Below are 21,037 nucleotides of genomic sequence, written 5' to 3' on the forward strand. Positions count from 1 at the left end.
CGCCCAGCTGCTTGGGCGGGTGTCTGCTGACTGCAAGGGCCCTGCTCGCTGTGGCAGCCCTGAGCTGACTCACTGACTAGCTTTCTCAATAAAGGAAGTGAGGACGAGAGCAAGCGGGCTTTCTGGGTTCTGAGTGGGAACCCACTCACATCTTAGGATAGTATTGCCAAGCTCAGCACCATCAGGACACTGGGAGGTCATGTTGTTCGAAATAAGGGGTTCCCCTCAGTGCAGTCTAGACAGGTCTACCCTTGAAAACACGCCGCACAAGCTTTCTTAAAAGCTCGCCTAAGGACCTGATATCCAACGGCGATCATGTTGGGGTCAGACAGTGATGTGACGTTAATTCTCTCGTCCACCCTATAGTGATGCAGCTCAAGTATCCAGGTGTGTCAGCGGTGCCTCTACCCTCTGAGCCACTTCAGAGGTCCTCCAATAGGTTTTACGAGCTTGACAGATGAGTATTGCTTAACAAATTCATTGAGTTGTGCTGTTATAACCTCAACCACCCGGTTTCCACCCTAACGGTGGCCCTCTGAGACTTCAAGGTTTCGGCGGCTCTGACTCTGTCCCCATAGCAGTTAGCCAGAGTATGACCGTTTCCTGTGCATTGCTCCTTGAGTCTATATGTACACAGTACCAATAAGCAGAAACAGTTTCAACCTGCACATTTTTGAGGGCAGCAGCCAAAGCTGACTCACTCCGTTGATAAGTGTGTAGATGCCCACAGCTGACCTCACCTGTTCCAGCATTGGGTGGCTTCGACCCTAGCTATGGCGGGTATCACCAGCAGTGCGCGTTCTAGGGTTTGCATCTGTGTGGAAGGGAAACAGCCCCCAAACCAGAAGAATGCACAACGCCATGCCCTTTCCTCTCTGCCAGCCAGAAGCTGGACGTCTGCACACGTCGAAAGTCCTCCGTTTCCTCCTAATGCCAACTGGCTCGTCTCTGACTCTGTGCAAATTCTTTTTTTTGAGGACATTCATCCTGCGCCGTAGACCATTTCCTCCAGCCGTATGTGCATCGTGGATCAGAACAGATCAGAACATCACACACTGTTCACAACTCAAAGGACGGCACGCAGGCTCTCTGCCGGGTCTGGCAGTCCTAGCTGAAGCATACGCCAAGAGACCCAGGATTTCACTTTGAGGAAGACTCGTGCCCATCACCTAGGTTCTCTACCACTTTCAGGAGCACCTTGCCTACAGATGGGATTATAAATACACAAAATAACCCCGCCCCTGCACGGTCAGCAATGAATTATTTTAACGATAGGCGATTCTGCACTTTCTGACTCACTCCTGGAGGGAAGTGGAGGTTTCTTCCCCAGGGATGATTTTTACAGGAAAATCAAAGCGATATTGTCTGTCCTTCAAGAAAAATGTTGAAAGTAACAGCTGTACAATAATCAAACCTACTTCAGATCAGACGAGATGCGATGTCCCCATGAGCTAGTGACTGGCTAGAGACATAGGGTTGTAACTGATTAGAGGACCACCTTGAAATGCAGGATCAAAGCCTGGCCAAGCTGGAAGCCATCAGTTTGTCTCCACACGTGTTTGGGCTTCAGAAAAATAAAACGTGGTCTTCAGCCATGATGGTGAAATAAGCGATAAAGAAACTTTTTTTTTTTCCGATAATATTGATTCTGATTTCTTCCCGTGAGCTTTTGGAGAAGGCCAGTAAGGGTGGGGACTGAAAGGATGGAAAGTGTCGGCAGTAACATACTTAGCCTTTTGGGGATACCGAGTCACCATCTGGGGGGAGGGGAGGGGAGTGTCGGGGTCCGGTGCTAGCCCGGAGTAAAAGGAAGATTTTCAAAAGTCCACTTTAACGTCTCCATAGCGGTTTCGGAGACGATAGTTTAAACATCTGTCCCACTTACTTGTCCTTCTTACAATGGCAGCACAGAGGGGACAGCCCGCTAGGTTGTCCTTTGCGACTGTCCAGGGCGTGTCTCAGTGCCGGGCACGGTGTTCAGCACACAAGCAACACCGGATTAATGCTTACCAAATAAAGTACCTGTGTAAAAAAATCTTACCCTTCAAAGCAATGACAACCATAAAATAATATGAATAAATAATAAAATAAAAATAGAATAATAACAGTAATAATAACAATGGTGTGCGTGCAGGTACACGCGAGTGATAGGTGCAGCGCTATTACGACTCTGTTTCTGGACTGAAGGGCTAGATCAGTCAGTAAAATGTAATCGTGAGGACTTGAGTTTGGACTTCAGAAGTCGCATGAGAAAAGCCACAGGTGTGGGTAGAAGACAAGCCGATCCCCAAGCTCGTTGGCCCGCCAGCCTAGCTGAAGCCGTGAGCTTCAGGCTCAGGGAGAGACTGACACGCAATGAGGGTGGAGAGTGACAGAGAAAGGCCACTGGCATCAACCTCTGGCCTCTAGGAAGGTGTGAATACATACGCGTGTCCTTACACAAACCACACCAAGTGCAAAGTCCGTACAACACACACGGGGGCAGAAGTAGTTTTTTAAAAAGAAAGAATCGATTTCTCTGGTGTTTCTCCTCACGATCTATACATAGGGCAAATTCAACTTCCGTATTTTGCTGGTGCACATTTTAACATCCAGAAGCAGGACCATATCAGCTACAACGGGTGGCGTTTCTATCTTGTTTTCAGGGGCACACCCTGGTGCCTTTTATGACCAAGCTAGACTCCAATGAAAAACAGTAACAGCTAGGAACCATGACACCTACATACCCTGCTCACTGAGCTCACTGTGCTCACTGAGCACAGATGCGAAACCTTCTGAAATGTGATGGACGGGATCTGAGCAAATGCTGCTCTACTTTCCCTTGCTCCCGTTATGGGCTCCTTGTTCTAAAAGGAAAGAGCAGAGTCACTAAGATCCAAGTCAGCACAGACTGTGCACGCACCCCTCTATCCATGTCAAGTGCAGGACTGGGTGCACACACCCCTCTACCCATGTCAAGCGCAGGACTGGGTGCATACACCCCTCTACCCATGTCAAGCGCAGGACTGGGTGCATACACCCCTCTACCCATGTCAAGCGCAGGACTGGGGGCACGCACCCCTCTATCCATGTCAAGCATAGGATTGGGTGCATGTACCCCTCTATCCATGTCAAGCACAGGACTGGGTGCGTACACCCCTCTACCCATGTCAAGCGCAGGACTGGGTGCATACACCCCTCTATCCATGTCAAGCACAGGACTGGGTGCGTACACCCCTCTAGTTTTGGCAAGCTTTACAAAGCTGTCTGGAAGAAACTGAGGAATGGAGACAGAACTTGGCTTTCCTAAGGTCACAAAGGGAGGGAGTGTGGGAAACAAAATTCAACTCTAACCAAGAGGAAGTCCAAATTTTGGATTTATTTATTCCATTACATGTTATCCAAACCTCTAAGGCCCTGCATTTGATGTGGAGAGTGACAGAGAAAGGTCACTAACATCAACCTAAGGCCCTGCATTTGATGTGGATGGGACACTGGAACCTCACCCTTTGTACCTTTCTCACTAGGACCAATTCTAAGTTTCTGTAAAGCTTGCTATTGAGCCACAGAAAACGGGATGTAAGAAAACACGCATTGTTTGCAACAGCGAAGGGATGAGACATCCCTACTGCAAACAGGCAGATGTGACTGCCTGCTGGCAGGAAGAGAAGTCTCGGGGAAGAAGACCAAAGCACAGTGCTGAGCGAAACCAGCATCCTGTCCTCAACTGCACAAGCCTGCATTAGCTTTACTTTCCCAGACATGTTGGACTGAGAACGTCCCGATACTATACACTCACATATGCATTTCCAATGGAACACCTGCTCATGCCCGTGAATTGTAATTGCCAGTCCTTGCACGCTCGCCTTCACCCAGGAGAGGGAGTGCTTTGAGAGGCAGGGACCACCTTTCTTCCTCGCCTGCGGCAGCAAGTACCTGCAGCACTAGTGGGAATAACTATGAAACTTTGTAGAGAACTTTTTTTGGCTCTTATTTCGTTTATGGACTTGTTTGTTTGACAGGTTATTCTGTGTATCCTGGCTGAACTAGGGAACCCAGGTTGGCCTCAAACTCTTGGCAATCCTCCTGTTTCAGCCTCCTATGCTGGAACTACAGATGTGAGCCACCATGTTCAGCAGAGACTTTGAGATATGGTAATAAGTAAGCCAGCCCAAAAGGCCATTACATGTCTGAAGTCTTTTCACCAACATGGCTCTTCAAGCCCCGTGGCCTGCAACATGAAACATACCTGAGTGCACACCTGAGCCTGAATCTTTCAGTAATCCCTCTGGACTGTCTTCTCTTCACTACACTGGAAGCTCCCCAGAGCCCACAGTCACACCCTGTGATTTAGAAGCGTCCTTAAATGACCCTCTATGCTGTAGTGACATGGCAAAGAAGAGCAGGGCCTAGGTCCATGCTAATCTGGCTAACAGCTTGGGTCTTAGGTCCTTAAGCCTGAAGACAATAAGTTCTATTTTCTATAAAATTAATAACAACAATAATATAGCATAAAAACAAACAAACAAAATCAAACTCATTTGAATCCCTAAAAAGTCAACTAAAGTGTCCAGCTGGTATTTGCCTCAGCTCATGTTCGCTGCATTTCTGAAAATAGCGAGTCCCATAGATAAGGACAGCTGCATCCTGCAGCTTGGCAGCAAAAGCCAGGAGCTGTGATCCCTCAGCAGCCTGAGCAGCAGCGTCCCGGTCCCTCCCAAGCCCTTGGATTCTCCCCGCTGCTAGAGTAAAGTCGCCCAGTGCCTAAGAGAAAGGCTACTATGTGAGACCAGGAGGGGAGGGCTGGGGGAGGCTGAGAGGGAAGGAGGGACAGAGCATGTAAGCATGGCCAAACACTCTGATCCTGAGAGGGTTAGCTCTTCTACGTGGTTCTAGAAAAGCCAAAAGGTCTCTAAGGACAAGGAATCATTCAAGTAAGAAACAACGTCATCAACTGAGTTCCTTGGCTGTTAAATCACAGTGTAGTCTCACCTACCTATGTCACTAGGCAAAGAGGAAGCGAGCAGACAGCCAGGCTCAACCGCCCTGCACCACACCACGCCCAGCAAGCAGCTGGTCACTGTTAGATCTGCTAAACTTGCAATGCTTCTCTCACTCCTTCCTCCCTCTTTCCCTCGCCTCTATCCTCCTCTCCCCTTCCTCACCTCTGCTGTGTTAGCCTAAGCCACCCCCAAATCTGCAGCCCTCCTGCAGCAACCTCCTAAGAATCATAGGATGGTCTGCCACACTTCACTATCGGTTATATTTATTTTTATTTTATGTGTACAATGTTTACCTTCATGTATGTATGTGTGGTGTAGGAGGTTCTTCTGTTCATGTGTTGTTTTCATTGGTTAATGAATAAAGAAACTGCTTTGGGCCTGATAGGGCAGAACTTAGGTAGGCGGAGAAGACAGAACTGAATGCTGGGAAGAAGAGCAAGAGTAGGAGAAGCTGTGGATTCTCTGCCTGAGATGGACGCCAGTTGGAATCTCCAGTAAGCCACTGGCACGTGGCGATACACAAGCTAATGAAAATGGGTTAAACTAATATGTAAGAGTTAGCCAATAAGAAGTTAGAGCTAATGGCCAGGCAGTGTTTTAATTAATACAATTTCTGTGTGGTTATTTCGGGTGTAAGTTAACCAGGCAGCCAGGACAAATAAAGGCGCCCCTCCCCCTGCAACATATGTGTATCTGGTGCCCACAGAAGCCAAGAGGCATCCGACCCTATGAAGCAGGAGTTAGAGATAATGTAAGTCTCTATGAGGTTGCTTGGAACTGAGGCTGGATCCTTCAAGAGCAGCAGGGGCTGCTAAATGCGGAGACATCTCTTCAGCCCCTTAATTAAAAAAAAAATTATTGTTTCAAAAACAGCAACCAAAAAACAAACAAACAAAAAATGCTAAGCAATGGTGGCGCCCACCTCTAATCCCAGCACTCAGAAAGCAGAAGCAGGATAATCTCCTGAGTTCAAGGCCAGGCTGATCTATAGAGTGAGTTCCAGGACAGCCAGGGCTATATAGAGGAACCCTGACTCAAACAAAAACCAAACCAAATCAAACATATTATTATTGTTTTAAGACAGGATCTCTCTAAAGCACTGACAGTCCCGGACTCAATGTGTAGAACAGGCTGACCTCAAACTCAGAGATCTGCCTGCCTCTGCCTCCTAAGCTTTAGGGCAGCTAGAGTTACATGGTGGGACCCAGTTTAAAAGAAAAAAAAATCCAAAACGAAATAATAAGAAGTGCTGGTGCACAAACATGGTATCAGAGTGTTGCAGAAGTGAGCTACTAGCCACTGCTCTCCCACCTTGTCTTCTACATCCCAGAGCATGACCAATCAGCACCTCAGCCAGCTCTGATAAGCAGCTTTTCAGGGGTGAAGAGTATGGCCTTGAATTCCCAGGCAAGCACACAGATTTCACCCAGGGCTTCCTGTGGAGAAAAAAACTGGCCCCTACTCCACCCCCACGCCTCCCTGAAGGAAGGGAAGGGGATAGTAAAGAAAAGACCAGTCAACAAATATTACACTCACTCAGCCTCTCTGCATTCACAAGGGGCCAAACATAAAAGGAGGGGAAAAGAAGAAAAAGTCAGGTTCAGCCAGCCAATGTGATGTCATGCTGCTTCTCTTGAGAGCCATGAAGGGGAAAGCCTTATCTCCACACACACCTTTATTTCCTGGCGAGGGGAAGCATTCCAAGCGGCCTAGAAGCACTCCCTCTTTCAGGCAGGAACGAATAAATATTTACAGTCAGCTGCCTTTTCTTAGCCTTTGGCCACTGAACCCAGGCGACTCCGCCTTGACGGACCTTTCACTTCCAGCAGCCTGGAAACCCGCTGAGCCTCCCTGCCCAAAACTATGTGACCCCAGCCTTCGGGGTTTAAAAGGCCCATTATGCGTGTGAGTTGGAGCTGGTTAGGAACAAGTTGGGAAGTCATTCCATCTAAAGAGAAATAAACATACACGGACTGCTTACTGGCAGCCATTCTACATTCATCCCCAAAGCAAGCCACGGGCATCATGATTTATCACAAAGAAACCGAGGCAGAGAAGTACAGTGGTGGACCCGGGGTCCTCAAGCTGATCATACCAAGGAATTTAGCCTGTCACTCATCTCCACACCCCTGCCCGGAGCGGAACTTTAATGGCTGTTTCCAAGAACAGCAAGTACATTTGCCTTCCGTCCTCCTGGACCGCGCTCTTTGATGGCTCAGGTCTGTGTGAGCTTCTTCTGGTCCACTGTAGGTTCCCTTGACTGCCTTTCTCATCTGCCAGCGCAAAGTGCCCAGCAACATACTGTGCTCATAAACTCCCAGATAATAGAGATTTAAAGATAAAACCCACATCATCTCCTAGCTGTCCCAGGGCGATGTGGAGGCTGCAGAAAAGACAACAGAGAAGGGCCAAGGAGCGCAACACAAACCCTGACTTTGGAAGGACTCGCTCATCGGGGCTTTGCAGGGCAGTGTGCTTATAGCACAAAAATTCTTTTAAACATCTTTAATATGACGATGAAGATTTTTAAAGACAGAATACCCCAGGGTGGCCTCGAACTCTCTCTATAACCAAGGATGATCTTGAACTCCTGATCCACCTGCCGCTGTGTGAGGAAACACACAGACAAACACACAGAAAGACACTCCACGAAGCAGAGGGGGACCCAGGAAGCCAAAGTCCATAGTTTTTTTTATTTATTTGCTTTTTGGGAGGAGAGGGGAGACAGGGTTTCTCTCTATATAATCCTGGCTAGCCTTAAACTCAACAGGTACACCAGGCTGGCTCCACCTTACAGAGGTCCTCCTTGCCTCTGCCTCCCAAGTGCTAGGATTAAAAGCGTGCACCACCATGACCAGCCCACTTTTTAAGTGGGTTCTGGGCATCTGAACTTGGGACCTTAAGTTGTGTGGCAGGCACTTTACTGACTGAGTCATCTCCCCTTGATCAAAGACAAAATCTAGATAAAATTACACACAAAATGAAGTCAAAGGCGGCAAAAGAGAGGTAACACAAGTTAGAATGCAAGAGTGTTACATTTTTTTTTAAAAAAAAAATTAGCTTTGTTTGTGGGAGAGGTGCTGGAAGGAGTACTCAGCAGATTAAAGCACTTGCTTTCCTTTAATGCACTGGCGATCGGCACCCAGTATCAACACTCAACACTGGGCAACCCTTGACTTCCTGTAGCTGCAGTGCACACACACACACACACACACACACACACACATTTAAAAAGAATTTAAAGAGATGTGTAAAAACCCCATTCAACCATTTAGTTACTTCTCTCAAATGCATATGCCTGGAAGAAAAGACACAATTCTGGAAGATCTGGGTTCAGTTTAGACATTGGTCTTAGAACGCCTGCAGAATGCACTTCACATCTCAGATGATAAAAGAGTCAGGCTCAGGATGGACTTGCCAGTGGCTACCATGGTTAATATTGGACCAGCTGTTCTGGACGGAGGTAACGAAAAGCCACACGAATGTCAACCTTTAAAAAGCAGCCTAAAGTAGGTGTTCTCAGCCTCACGAACAAGAAGAAACATTAACCATTTAAAATGAGTCATTTTTACGCATTAAGAGTCCATTAACTCCTGGGGCAAAGTCCTGAATCCCCAGAAGTACCACAATACACAGGGAAAGCAATTCCACCAGAAAATGTGACGAGTGAGTCTTAATTATGCCCCCTGCTTTCCAGGTCTCTTGCTTGACTTGGCAAACCTCAAAGAGAAGCTATGGATGGCGGACTGTTCCATACTGTGCATTTGTTAAGAACTGGCAGCCAGGAATCAGGCTTGTTAGCTCCCAAAATTAGTTGAGAACCAGACCCAGAATGTTGCAATACAGTGATGCACATTGTTAAAACATGCAATAAGAAGCTCAGTATTGTACAACCAGCATGCACCGTAATACCTACGCTACAGAAAAATCAAGCTGGGAGGTATAGAATGCTATCACACCGTGGCCTCTCAAAATACAAATTAAAAAAAAATTAGGTGTGGTAAGAATTTTTTTTAGTACAGAGGAGGTGAGAGATAGGAAAGAAGTGTGTGTAAGGTTAGCATACAGGAAGACACTTTGTGTTTTAATTCATTCTTATAAGTTCCTTTAGCCTTTTAGGCTATCAAACTTTCCATTGGATACCCAGTCATCTCTTTTTATTTTACTTATTTGTTTAGTTTTCTTGTTTTTGAGACAGTCTCACTATGTAGCCCTGACTGTCCTGAAACTCACCATGTAGACCAGGCTGGCCTTGAGATTCACCTGCCTCTGCCTCTCAAATTCAGGGATGGAGTAAAGTCATGAGTAACCACCACCAGCCACAGTGGCCTCTTAGCTTCTGGGACCATCACAGACTTGGGATAGCCAAACCCAAACAGTAGCTTAACTTGGATTATCTTTCTCCTAGGTATTGTCAAGGAGATCTGGCGGTTTATTCCAAATATCTGCACCTATCTTCAGTCTTCTGTTGTCTGACCAGTTCTTTCCCTCACAGACAACACTTGCGAAAGCCTATAGACCGCCTGTGCACTCCCTCTATTTCAACTGCAAGTATCTTATATAAGTGGAGGATAAATATTTTTCTTTCCTTTCCAAACTCAACTATTTAAAAGCCCAGCTGTGGCTGTGTATGTTACTTCTCAAAAATGTCTTTCAAAATTCACAACACAGCCTTGTAACACATCCGTGTGCGCCTTTTAATTTTTATAACTGGCTTACTAGTAAACGTTTTTCTCAAGTCCTACATTTCAAAGAGGTTAAAAATATACTAAGAACTTTGAAAGCCACCTTCAAAGTTAGTCTACACATACACATTTGTATCCTAACATTGCTATTAAAAATAAAATTCACCTGACCAATGTTTGCACTACTAATGGAGAGGCATTACACTGGTAATGTTAAAAAGATAAAAGATATGTAACCCCAAGTCCCTTGTTGTACAAAATTTGGTGCAGAATGGTCATGAATTGAGTTAATGTGGTGAACTAATTTCTATTCAGCTCTTATAAAAAAAATGAATTTGAACCTCTGAAGGCATAACACATGCAGAATGACCTTTAACCTAAAGTGGGTTTTTATCATGTCTTAACGGCAGAATACGTCCCCAAATTTTAGTCAAAGTCTATTTGAAATATGATCCAATACCAAATTTTCTACTTAATCCATGCTTTTCAGGGAACTTTTAGATAATGAATGGCTGAATGAAATGAGTTAATGATGACAGTAATTACCATGCTAGAATAACACCAATAACTCAGGCATCCTATACTCAATAGTTACGCTGTTGTTATTAATGACCATAAAGGAGGTTTGCAAATACGATCAGTGTCAGACAAACTGGGTGCCACTTATCTCTGATCATTCATCTAACACGTGTCAGAGCCAGGATTTGGATCCAGTGTTTGGTTCCAAAATTAGTGCTCACCGACATCAATAACATACATGCCTGGGATTTCCTCAGGCTTGGTGAAGGCAGTTGACTAACCAATGAGGGTCAGTCCCGTTACCAGCTGCTGTCGGCTATTCCACAAGCAAAGAGGGCCTCTGTAACTAAGCCAGAAAACTCACACGAGTGCGCACACACCCTCTGGAAAAGGAAGGATTCCCTGTTCGCTTTTGTTCAAAACATGCAATGCAAGATGAGGTTGTAAATCGATTTTGACAAAGAATAGTTCTGGCCACATAGGTTGATTCTAGAACATACTTCCAAAGATAAGGACTCTCAACTCCGCACAAGACACTCGGAACGCTTTAAAAACAGGTGATTCATCACAGGTGGTGTCCTCTTCAGATACTTTGTTTGACAGGCGTGCAGTGGGGTTCCAAGCATCAAACAATGGCAGAAATCCCATGCAGATTGTAAACCACAGCCACCGACAATTCTGCCCTAAAGAGCAGCAGTGTGCTTGAGTGTGTGTGTGTGTGTGTGTGTGTGTGTGTGTGTTCGCGCGCATGCTTGTGTAAGAACTTGCAAGTATGCTTACCCAAACACCTAAGATCAGCTGTTTTCCCTTGCAAACATACCTGATGAAGTGTGAAGTTCAAAGACAAACAGATTAGTGGCAAAGCAAACAACCATACAGGGCTCTATTACCTGCGTGGTATCTTCCATCAGCCCACGAATCTTCTCCACCACGTCATTGCGTCGGTGTTGGCGCAGGGCGCTGATTAGCTGGGCGAGGCTGGCCTCGGGGCCACGGATGGTCCAGTGCTGCAGGGCTGCATAAGCTCGCTCGTGGTCTGCGGTGTATCCATTGGAGAAAGCAGCCACCTCCCTCTCGCTGGCGTTGCAGAGAAACTGATAGATGTCCTTCCACTGGCTTCCCACCTGGGCTGCGACAAGCTTCAAGATGTCAATACCTATGCCGGGGACGAAAGAAAATAAAAGTAAGCGCAAACGTGTCTCAGCCGGAAGCTGTCCTGTTGCGCTCTATCATCTCCATCTTCTGTAGGTACTTGGCAGACACCGCCCACTTTGCGACAGTTCGATGCCATTATGAGCTTTAGTTTGTGTACTTTGTGAAGGAGAGACGGGGATCAGTGGTCCAGCACTTGCCTAGCACGCAGGAGGTGCTATATTAGATTCCTAACAGCACACACACACACAGACACAGAAACAATAAACAAATAACGTGCCTTTAAACAACAGGTTAGCTGCCTGAATACACATCAAAAGAGCTGATCTCAGAGGCACAACAAATCCTCCCCCAAGAGTTGCTTTCGAAAGCCAAACCAATCAAGACAACCAATGATCCCTTTGCTACTACTAAATACAACTGCAATGAAAGCAATCAGACCCTCCCTCCAGAATCAAGAAATTCAAAAAAAAAAAAAAAACCAGAAACCACAAATGAAGACTTTAGTGTACTTTACACAGCCTTGGCTAAATAACATGCATATTCTAGGACCAGTGTCTTTTATGTCAACTGACCACATCATTGCCCCAGCCAATGGAGCCACTGTGTAAGAACATACACTAGGAGGCCGAGAGTCGGCCCAGCAGTGAAAAGGTCACACAGGTCCTGCAGAGGACCCAAGTTCTGGAACCCACAAACACCTGCAACTCCGGCTCCAGGGGATCTGTAACCTTCTTCTATCCTCTGAGGCCACTACACCCATGTGCAAGAGAAAGAGAGAGAGAGAGAGAGAGAGAGAGAGAGAGAGAGAGAGAATAACTTTTCCTCACGGACCAGTTTGAAGACAGCCTAGGATACACGGGGAGACCCTGTCTCAAAAGGAAGCAGAAAAAAAGGCCGTCTGTCCTCTCATGTGACCTACAAGCACTTTTCTGCTCCATTATTCAGTCTTCTATGTTGACTTGCAGAGCTGCAATGCAGACATGGCCCAAATGACAGCATGACACTGGAGGCACTTACTATCTTCCAGGTTTTGTGTCAAGGCATTTAGCTCACGGAACATCTTCAGAAGACATTAACATTCCAATCGCATACTTAGAAGAAGGGAAAAAACATCAGAAGAGTTAGACTATCACCACCCCAGTAGTGCAAAGGCGGGTGGCTGGGACTGGAGCCCACCAGGTTGGACACAGAACTCCCGTAGAAACAAGCACCATTAAACATGTCAATACGTGCTACCTTCGGAACAGAGAACATGTCTGAGTAAATAACCAAGGCTGGCTATTCTATAAGGTATCTGTACCCTGCCCCGTGGTTTAATATCCGCTCGTCCCTCTCATTCAAAGGATACGATCCAGGACTCCCCATAGATGCTTAAAAGCACAGTGTCCGACTTTGTAATATGATGTCTCTCCCACCTTAACTGGCGCTTACCACATACAGTGATATGGACTTTCCAGTCTGAGGTACGAGACAACTAGTGTGTATTTCTCTTTTCTTTGTGATTGAATAGAGGATCCATCTCTACTGTGTCAGTAGATCAATAACCCGGTATTTCAACCCAAGACAATCATTCCTTAAGAGCATCTAACTTAACAAGATGTGACCGAGCATGCCTGCAATCCCAGTGCTCGGGAGGCAGAGGTGGGGTGTGGAGGGTGAAAAGGAACATCCTCAGTATGGGATTTTTTTTTTCTTTAAGTGGAGAACGTCTATGTTTTCACTTAAAGTAAGTATTTCGCGGTTTCTCTTTTACTTATTTGAACTGTGGTCTTATTATTCCTGTATTCCAAGACTACTGCTAAGCGAATCAAAGGTCTTGACTTTTAACCGAGACAGCTAGGCACTATGGGACTAGAGAGAGGGTAGCATATACAGCGTGGACACTGGGCAGAGGGATTATGAACTGGATGGTAAGAGACTTTACCGTGTTTCTCTGAACAGAAAGCAACCGGGAATAAATGGAGGATTCTTCTCAGGTCACTATCCTCTCAGTGACTTGTCAACTCTGGGAGCATGTGTGTTAGTCCCTAAATCTGATGGATCTAGGGTGAAATCAAATCTCAGGAGCCACACACTTAGATAATCACCTGGCAGAGCCATCTGTCAGGCAAGGGTGTTTGGTGTCTCTGGCATCTTCTCTCTGCAATTGCAAGTTGGTTTTGCCCAGATTTCTACATGGTGTTTCATGTCAGGAGCGCAGCTGATCCCCAACGCCAGAACTGTTGATGGGAATGATGTCTGAAAAGTGGCTCTTAGGGAGCTAGCATATTCTGGCCAAGAACAAAATAACTACAGAAACCTCTCTGAAACTGGAGGACCTGGTAGCTCCTCTGTGTAAGTTCTTATCCCCCCCACTCAGTTTTATAGAAGTAGATGTGCTGAGGGCCTGTGTATACATACAGGCCAGGTCAACCTCTGAAACTGTTTTTTAAAACCTAAGTTTATAATATAAGACTTCTTTCTTGTCCACAAAAAAGAAAGCTACACACACACACACACACACACACACACATACACACACACACACACAAAGGGGGTGGAGGGAGGGGAGCAGAGAAAAATGTATAGCTCAATAAAAACAAAACAAACAACAAAACCAAAAACAAACCAGTGGTACTGGTGCACTCCTTTAATCCCAGCACTTGGAGGCAGAGGCAGTTGAAAATCTGAGTTTGAGGGCAGTCTGGTCTACAGAAGGAGTTCCAAGACGAACAGAGCTACACAGGGAAACCCTTTCTCAAAAACAAACAACAACAAACAACAACAATAACGATGGACTGTTACAAACTGAGATGCTGACATCATCGTGGTGCGCCTCAACAGCTGCTGTTCAGTTTCCCTGGCAGTATTTAGACAGATGCACAGTTTTTGATCTCAAGCAAACAAGGAGAGAGAGAGACAGAGAGAGAGAGAGAGAGAGAGAGAGAGAGAGAGAGAGAGAGAGAACCCAAAGCCTATTTAAAACCTCTGCAGGTAACTTGAAGAAACAAGCCAGCTCTTTGTGGTTAATGTGGTAGGCTCTTCCAAACACCGGAGGCTTGTTAGTCCCTGAATCTTAATTTAGGTCAATTTAACTAAAGCCTACAGTGTCTTACATGAAAACATGGAGCTTTTGCTTATAAGTAGGACCATGGCTTCCGTCCTCTGGATGCCCGTGACAGTGTGGCTTTGGGCAAACCACTAACTGTCAAGTCCGTTTCCTCACCTTACAATGGAGAGGCTCACTGTCATCCCTGGGGCTGAGCTGAGTGGCATTTCCTATGGAGTTAATTTATTTTAGAAATCACCCACATGATTTTAAATGTTCCACATATTCTGAACATGGACACTTGAGGTCAATCCATTTCCCATCCAAATATATAGTAACTTATATAGCAATACAGAGCATAAAAACCTGAGAATGGCCCCTCATCCAACACTCAGGAATTTTTTTCAAGCCATAAAAATGAAGAGAAAGGAGACGGTGAAGAAAATAAGAGAAAAGGAAAAAAAAATGGAGAATGGGCCCAGTGAGATTGACTCAAATGAACTTCGAACTAAATTTAAAGCCTTCTAGTTAAGTTTCACCTTGCCCTCTTCCCTGGAAGATGTTTTCACTGTGAAACATGGAGTCACCTCCATAGATTCACCTCTCCCGGCCGTGCTCTTAGCCACTGCCGTCTCCCATTCAGGAGCTGATAACACAGAGGTAGAGTAGACAGTGACTTCCCCAACAGACAGTAGCCTCCAACATACAGTCACAAAACCCCGGGGAGACAAACAGTCAGAACATCCAACAGACAGTAGCCCTCCAACATACAGTCACAAAACCCCGGGGAGACAAACAGTCAGAACATCCAACAGACAGTAGCCTCCAACAAAGAGTCACAAAACCCCGAGCAGACAACAGTCAGAACATCCAACAGACAGTAGCCCTCCAACATACAGTCACAATACCCCAGGGAGACAAACAGTCAGAACATGCCCCTGGTCTTCCACCCTGTCACCACCAGGGAAAAGACTTCGGGACCACCTCACAGGTGTCTGAGGAGCACATCACGTTGCTTCTCGAGCGGAACACTGTCTGAAATCTGAAGGCAGAGACGTTTACTAACAAGGAAGTGGATCAATACCAAGGAAACAAAGCTGTCAGACCTGGAACATGCTTTTCCTTAATTTTTTTTTAAAAAAGTATTGGGAGCTAGGCTTGTAGGCCTGCCTGTAATTCCAGCTCTTAGAAGGTGGAGAAATCCCTGGAGCGAGCAGACAGCCAGACTAGAGCTCTGGGCTCGCCTGAGAGACCCTGCCTCAGTGGGGAAGGTGAGGAGAGATAGAGGAAGGCGGCCCACATCAGTCTTGGCCTCCATACGCACACACGGACAAAAATACCAGGTGCACACGCAAGTGCATCACACACATGGACACGTGCCGAGAAAAAGCGTCGGGTAAAGAGAAGCAAGACAATGACAGAAAAAAGCGTGACACGATAACAAACTTGGGAAGCAAGAGAGATGTGCTTACAGTGACTTCAAAGACAGCTCCTCGCATGCTATCTCCTTAGTCCTTTATATTTACCTTATTACTCCTACCGGAATGTATTCCCAGCATATAAACATCAAGCATGGAGAGTCACTCTTTATATAAATGAATTCTGTGAGTTTAAACAGCTGTAGGTACAAAACTTAATAAAGAAATGGGGCCTTGTTTAATTCTTTCAGGTTCTTCACTTTTTTGCTTTGTTTTGTTTTCTTGAGAAAGGGCCTCGTGTGGCACCAGCTGGTCCCATACTCCCTGTGAGCCTGGGGCTGGGGAGCAGGAGAGATGGCTCAGCCATAACAAGAGCACAGTGCTCGTGCAGAGGGCAGGGGTTTGGTTCTCAGCACCATGCCAGGCAGCTCACAACCGCCTATAACTCTGGCTCCAGGGTCTCCTACATCCTCTTCTGGCCTCCCTGCCCAAGTGCACTCCCTTGTACATTCCCACACACAGACATAGACATATACATAACTTCACAAATAAAATCATCTTTAAAAATAAAAAGGCTCAACATTGCCTTACGCTCCTGTTTGCCCTGTGTCTACCTCCAAGGACTACAGGTGAGCACCACCACACCTATCTCAAGCCCGCTTTCTTGAAATTTACATCTGTGCTGGGCATGTGCAGGCCTTTTTGATAATTACTCTTAGTAATACCGTTGAAAAAGTATTTACAAAGTGTTTGCAAGATGTGATGTATTGTAAGTGATCCAGAAGTATGTCCAGATAGTATGTAAGAACTGTGCCATTTTATATAAGGGACTTCAGTGCCTTTAGACTTTGGCACACATAAACAGGTCCTCAGAACAGTCTTCCACAGATACCAAGACATCACAGTACCCATGACATAGACAGCTCCATGACCAGTCTCCCGTGGATGTCAAAAGACAGTTATATATGTCATATGCGTGTATGAATAATGGAAGGTTGATGTAGGTGGGCCTTCTGTCTATGTGTTATTTTCATTGGTTAATAAAGAGACTGCCTTGGCCCTTTGATAGGACAGAAAATTAGGTAGGCGGAGTAAACAGAACAGAATGCTGGGAAGAGGGCAATGAGGCAGATGCCATGGAGCCAGCCACCAGGTCAGACATGCTGAATTTTTCCCGCTAAGCCACCACCTTGTGGTGCTACACAGATTATTAGAAATGGGTTAATCAAGATGTGAGAGTTAGCCAGTAACGAACTCTCTAGAGATAATGGGTCAGGCAGTGTTTAAATGAATACAATTTGTATGTTGTTATTTCCAGGGTTAAGCTAGCCGTGCGGGAGCCGGGCGGGACGAAAAGCAGGCCTGCCCGCTGCTCCTCACTACAGAAGGTCACTGTACACTTGGCATCTATGTGTTTGTGGACACCGGGAGACTACTGTAACATGACATACATATGCAGATATGAATGCCTGTTCTGGCTAGTTTTCAGTCATCTTGACACAAGCTAGAGTCATTTGGAAAGAGAAAACTTCAATTGAGAAAAATCCCTCTAACCAGACTGGCCTATGTGCAAACCTGTGGGACATATTCTGTGACTGACGGAGGAAGGGCCCACCTCAATGTGGGCAATAGCACTCCTGAGCAGAGGTCCTGAGTGTTGTAAGAAGACAACGCACGAGGAGAAAGCCAGTAAGCAGCATTCCTCTGTTGCTCTACCTGACTGCCTGCCTCCGTGTGTCCTGACTGGCCGGCTTGAGTTCCTGCCCGATTTCTCTCACTGATGGAACGTGACCTGAGAATCATAAACTGAGAAAACCCTTTCCTTCCCAAATTCCTTTTGGTGATGTTTTATGACAGCAATAGAAAAATCTAAGACAACATTGAAAGACCACTGTGTTTATGACAAATAGATGAATGTAAGCTTTTGAAACATGTATTGAAAGCATTTGATATGATCAGCAAGCAATCTTGTATAGAGGGCTGGAACACTACAAGGCCACTCAACCAATCAGGAGTGCCTTAGCTGTTATTAATGGGGAATGTGACACAGTAGAGGAATGTAATCAGTCCCTGTAACTCTGTTCATCATTGAGCAGGGCTGTGTGGTGTTGATGTGAACACACTCCAGGCTGGCCATGGTATGAACAGACGCTCTTTTCTCAACTATTAGTACTTAGACAGTTTGCTGTCAAGTTAGAAATTACTTCAAAATTAAACCTTAACCAAGGCGGGGGGGGGGGGGTCTACAACCTGCATATTAAAAAGCAACAAGATCCTTAACCTACTAAAGGTGCTGGAGTCCTGGAGACGGACTGACATTCCTACCTCAAGTAGAGGATGGGGTCTGATGCCTTGACTGGCCTGGAGTTTGCCATCTTGAGTAAGATAGTTCAAACTATCAGCTATCCTCCTGCCTCTGCCTCTCAGGTACTATGCCTGGCTGGCTCTACGGTCAATATTTCTAAAGAGGTTGTTGAGGGAATCAAACATATGAGCCAGAGGCCACATCTTCCAGGAACTATCTCGAAAGGTTGGTGGCTTTGTATACCAGGGCAAAATCCTGAAAATGAACGGTCCACATAGTGAAAGGTCAAGAAATGACCATCACAATAAAGTTTCAAACCCCAGCACCATGCCATGGGCAAAGAACAATCTCAACAACGCCAGTATCTCCCTCTTGTCAGGGGGGGAGGATAGGCCAGTATCAAGCGGGAAATGCCCAAGCCAGCACCTTGGCATACATAGTACTCTTTCCTCTGCCTGCCGCAGGTCTGCGTGGACCGAGGTCTTTGGGAGAATGGACGACAGGACTCTCAGTGTGCAGCATTGGGTGACACCAACAGTGAATTTCTGCTCTTCATGATTCATGAACCTCACTAGCACATGTCCGGGGCCGGGGGGAGGGGGTTATGTCCAAAATCACTCAGAGAAAGGAAACAGAAGGGGAGGTGCCAGTGCCACTCCTGCCACATGCAGGGACTCACGGCAGCATCTACTGGGCTCTTCCAAATGTGGTCAAACTGACCCAGTCCACAGCAAGAAATCCTGAGAATAGAGGCATGAAGCGCTACATGGCTCCCATGGCAGAATTGGCGTTCTCCAGAATACACTAAAGCCCTGAATTAGCTGTTATCTGGGTGTGCGGGCCGTCTGTCAACTTGACACAAAGCTAGACATATCTGGGAAGAGGAAATCTGAATTGAAGAATTAGCTCTATCAAGTTAGTATGTGGGGGCATTCCCTTGGTGAATTATTGATGCGGGAGTGCCACACCTGAGTTGTCCGTGGACTGTGACCCCTCTGGAAGCTGAACCATTCTTTCACAGGGGTATTTACATTATGATTCATAAGAGTAGCAAATTACAGTTATGAAGCAGAAATGAAAATCTGGCCTCTCCCATTGGAAGATGGGTTAAAACTCTGGTTCTCGGAGACATGCATCTGAAACAACTGCCACAAAGAAGAATCAGAGTGGAAACCTTCCTCGGAGGAGAGGCCTGGAAGCCAGAAGTGACGAGTCAGGTGACTCGTGACCACGTGACAGACACAGCATGCTGGATGTCTGATATGTTTTAGTCAACTTGACATAAACTAGGGTCATCCAGGAGGTAGAATCCTCAGTAGGGGCCGCTTCCATCTGACTGGCCAGTGGGCCAGTTTATGGGAGCATTTTCTTAATTGGCAATTGATGTGGGAGGGTTCAGCTCACTGTGGGCGGTGCCCTCCCCAAGCAGATGGTCCTGGACTGTATAAGAGGCAGGCTGAGCAGACTATAGAGAGCCAGCAGTAAGCAGTGTTCCTCCGGGGTCTCTGCTTCAATTGCTGTCTCCAAGTTCTTGCTTGTCTCAGGCCCAGACTTCCCTTCGCGATGGGCTGGAACCCACAGCGTGTAATCCTTCCCACCCCGAGTTGCTTTCGGTCACTGTTTTATCACAGCAACGGAGATGCAACTAAGACACTGAGGTCCACGCCACACACCCAGACTTTACACAGAAGGCCAAGAGACAAATTTGGCTGGAAACTCATCTCTTCAAAAGACTCAAGCCATTCACACTGCATTCAGAATCATTAGATATGGAGAGTCCAGAGCGTCCTACAAAGAGAAGGGAAAGCTATCGGATGGGAACATTCTCAGTTCCTCCCAGGGTCGACTTCTTCGTTATCAGAGTCCATATCTCAGCACACACACACACACACACACACACACACACACACACAGTGGCCTCCTGCAATGAATGCATGAGGAACAGGAGACATGAGTTCAAGACTCCCCTTCTCTCACGGCCCTGATCCTACCGGAAAGCCACGCTTTGGGCTGGGCTAAGCATCTTAAGGACACGGTATCTCTCAGACATCCAGATCTGCCGAGCAGGTGGAAGCTTTGTAACTTGAGTTCAGGCACAAAGTCAAGGCCCAAGGATTCAGAGCAGAAAAATAGTATTTAAAATAGTATTTAAATTAAAGTATTTAAATTAAAAAGTAGTATTTAAATAGGATCTAGCCAGGCTTGGTGGTGCATGCACCCAGGAGGCAGAGGCAGGTGGATCTCTGTGAGTTTGAGGTCAGCCTGGCCTACATCGGGAGACCTTGTCTCAAAACAAAAACTAAAAATAATAAAAATAAAGCCTAAACCAAAACTACAGAGAAACCCTGTCTCAAAAAAGCAATAAATAAATAGTAAATAAATAAATAAACACAGCCTAGGATCTCCAAGGTAAGGAGAGTGAGCATGGACAGAGATGCAAGGGTGAAGCCTGAGGCTCTCTACTATGTGGAGGTCAGAGGAGCCTACCAAGGAGTCCAGGAAGGAACCGCCAGCAACACAGAATAGGAAGTCTGTAGAGGGGAGAGACCCAAGGGAAAGGAACACAAGTGCAAAAGCTGCCACAGACCAAGTGGAGGCCGACTGAGCTGAGCTGAGCTCTAGGGTTGTGTCCTTAGACTGCACGGAGCAAAAGCGCGGCTAACATACCTAGCCCTGCTCCCTCACTCTGATCATCCGAACACATACGGAAACCAGTCCTTTCCGTGGTTTCTGCCGTGGCACCGTTCGCGGGTTCGCTCCCCCTTTTACCGACTTAGAAAAGACTGGTGTGTCTCACAGTCAGTGGTGGTTCCGTCTGGATCCAGTACACCAGCTCTTCCACCCTGAGGTGTTGCTTTTATCTGAGTCTGAGCCAAGCCCAAGTCTGCCGCCATCCACAAACTCAATCCGCTGAGCTCTGAGCAGTGTTAACAACCGATGATTTC

General features: G+C 46.3%; 1 protein-coding gene across 1 annotated transcript in view; it reads right to left on the reverse strand.

Moving 5' to 3' along the window:
- Tnfrsf21 (TNF receptor superfamily member 21) overlaps positions 1–21,037 on the reverse strand; it is a 71,553-nt gene that overhangs the window by 10,996 nt on the left and 39,520 nt on the right. The window contains exon 4 of the mRNA XM_087897997.1: positions 11,077–11,342. Coding sequence (XP_087754123.1) covers positions 11,077–11,342 — 266 coding nt within the window. The remainder of the gene's footprint in view (positions 1–11,076; positions 11,343–21,037) is intronic.

Source organism: Myodes glareolus, chromosome 18 (genome assembly GCF_982192425.1).
Source record: "Myodes glareolus chromosome 18, mMyoGla1.1, whole genome shotgun sequence".
Lineage (NCBI taxonomy): Eukaryota > Metazoa > Chordata > Mammalia > Rodentia > Cricetidae > Myodes > Myodes glareolus.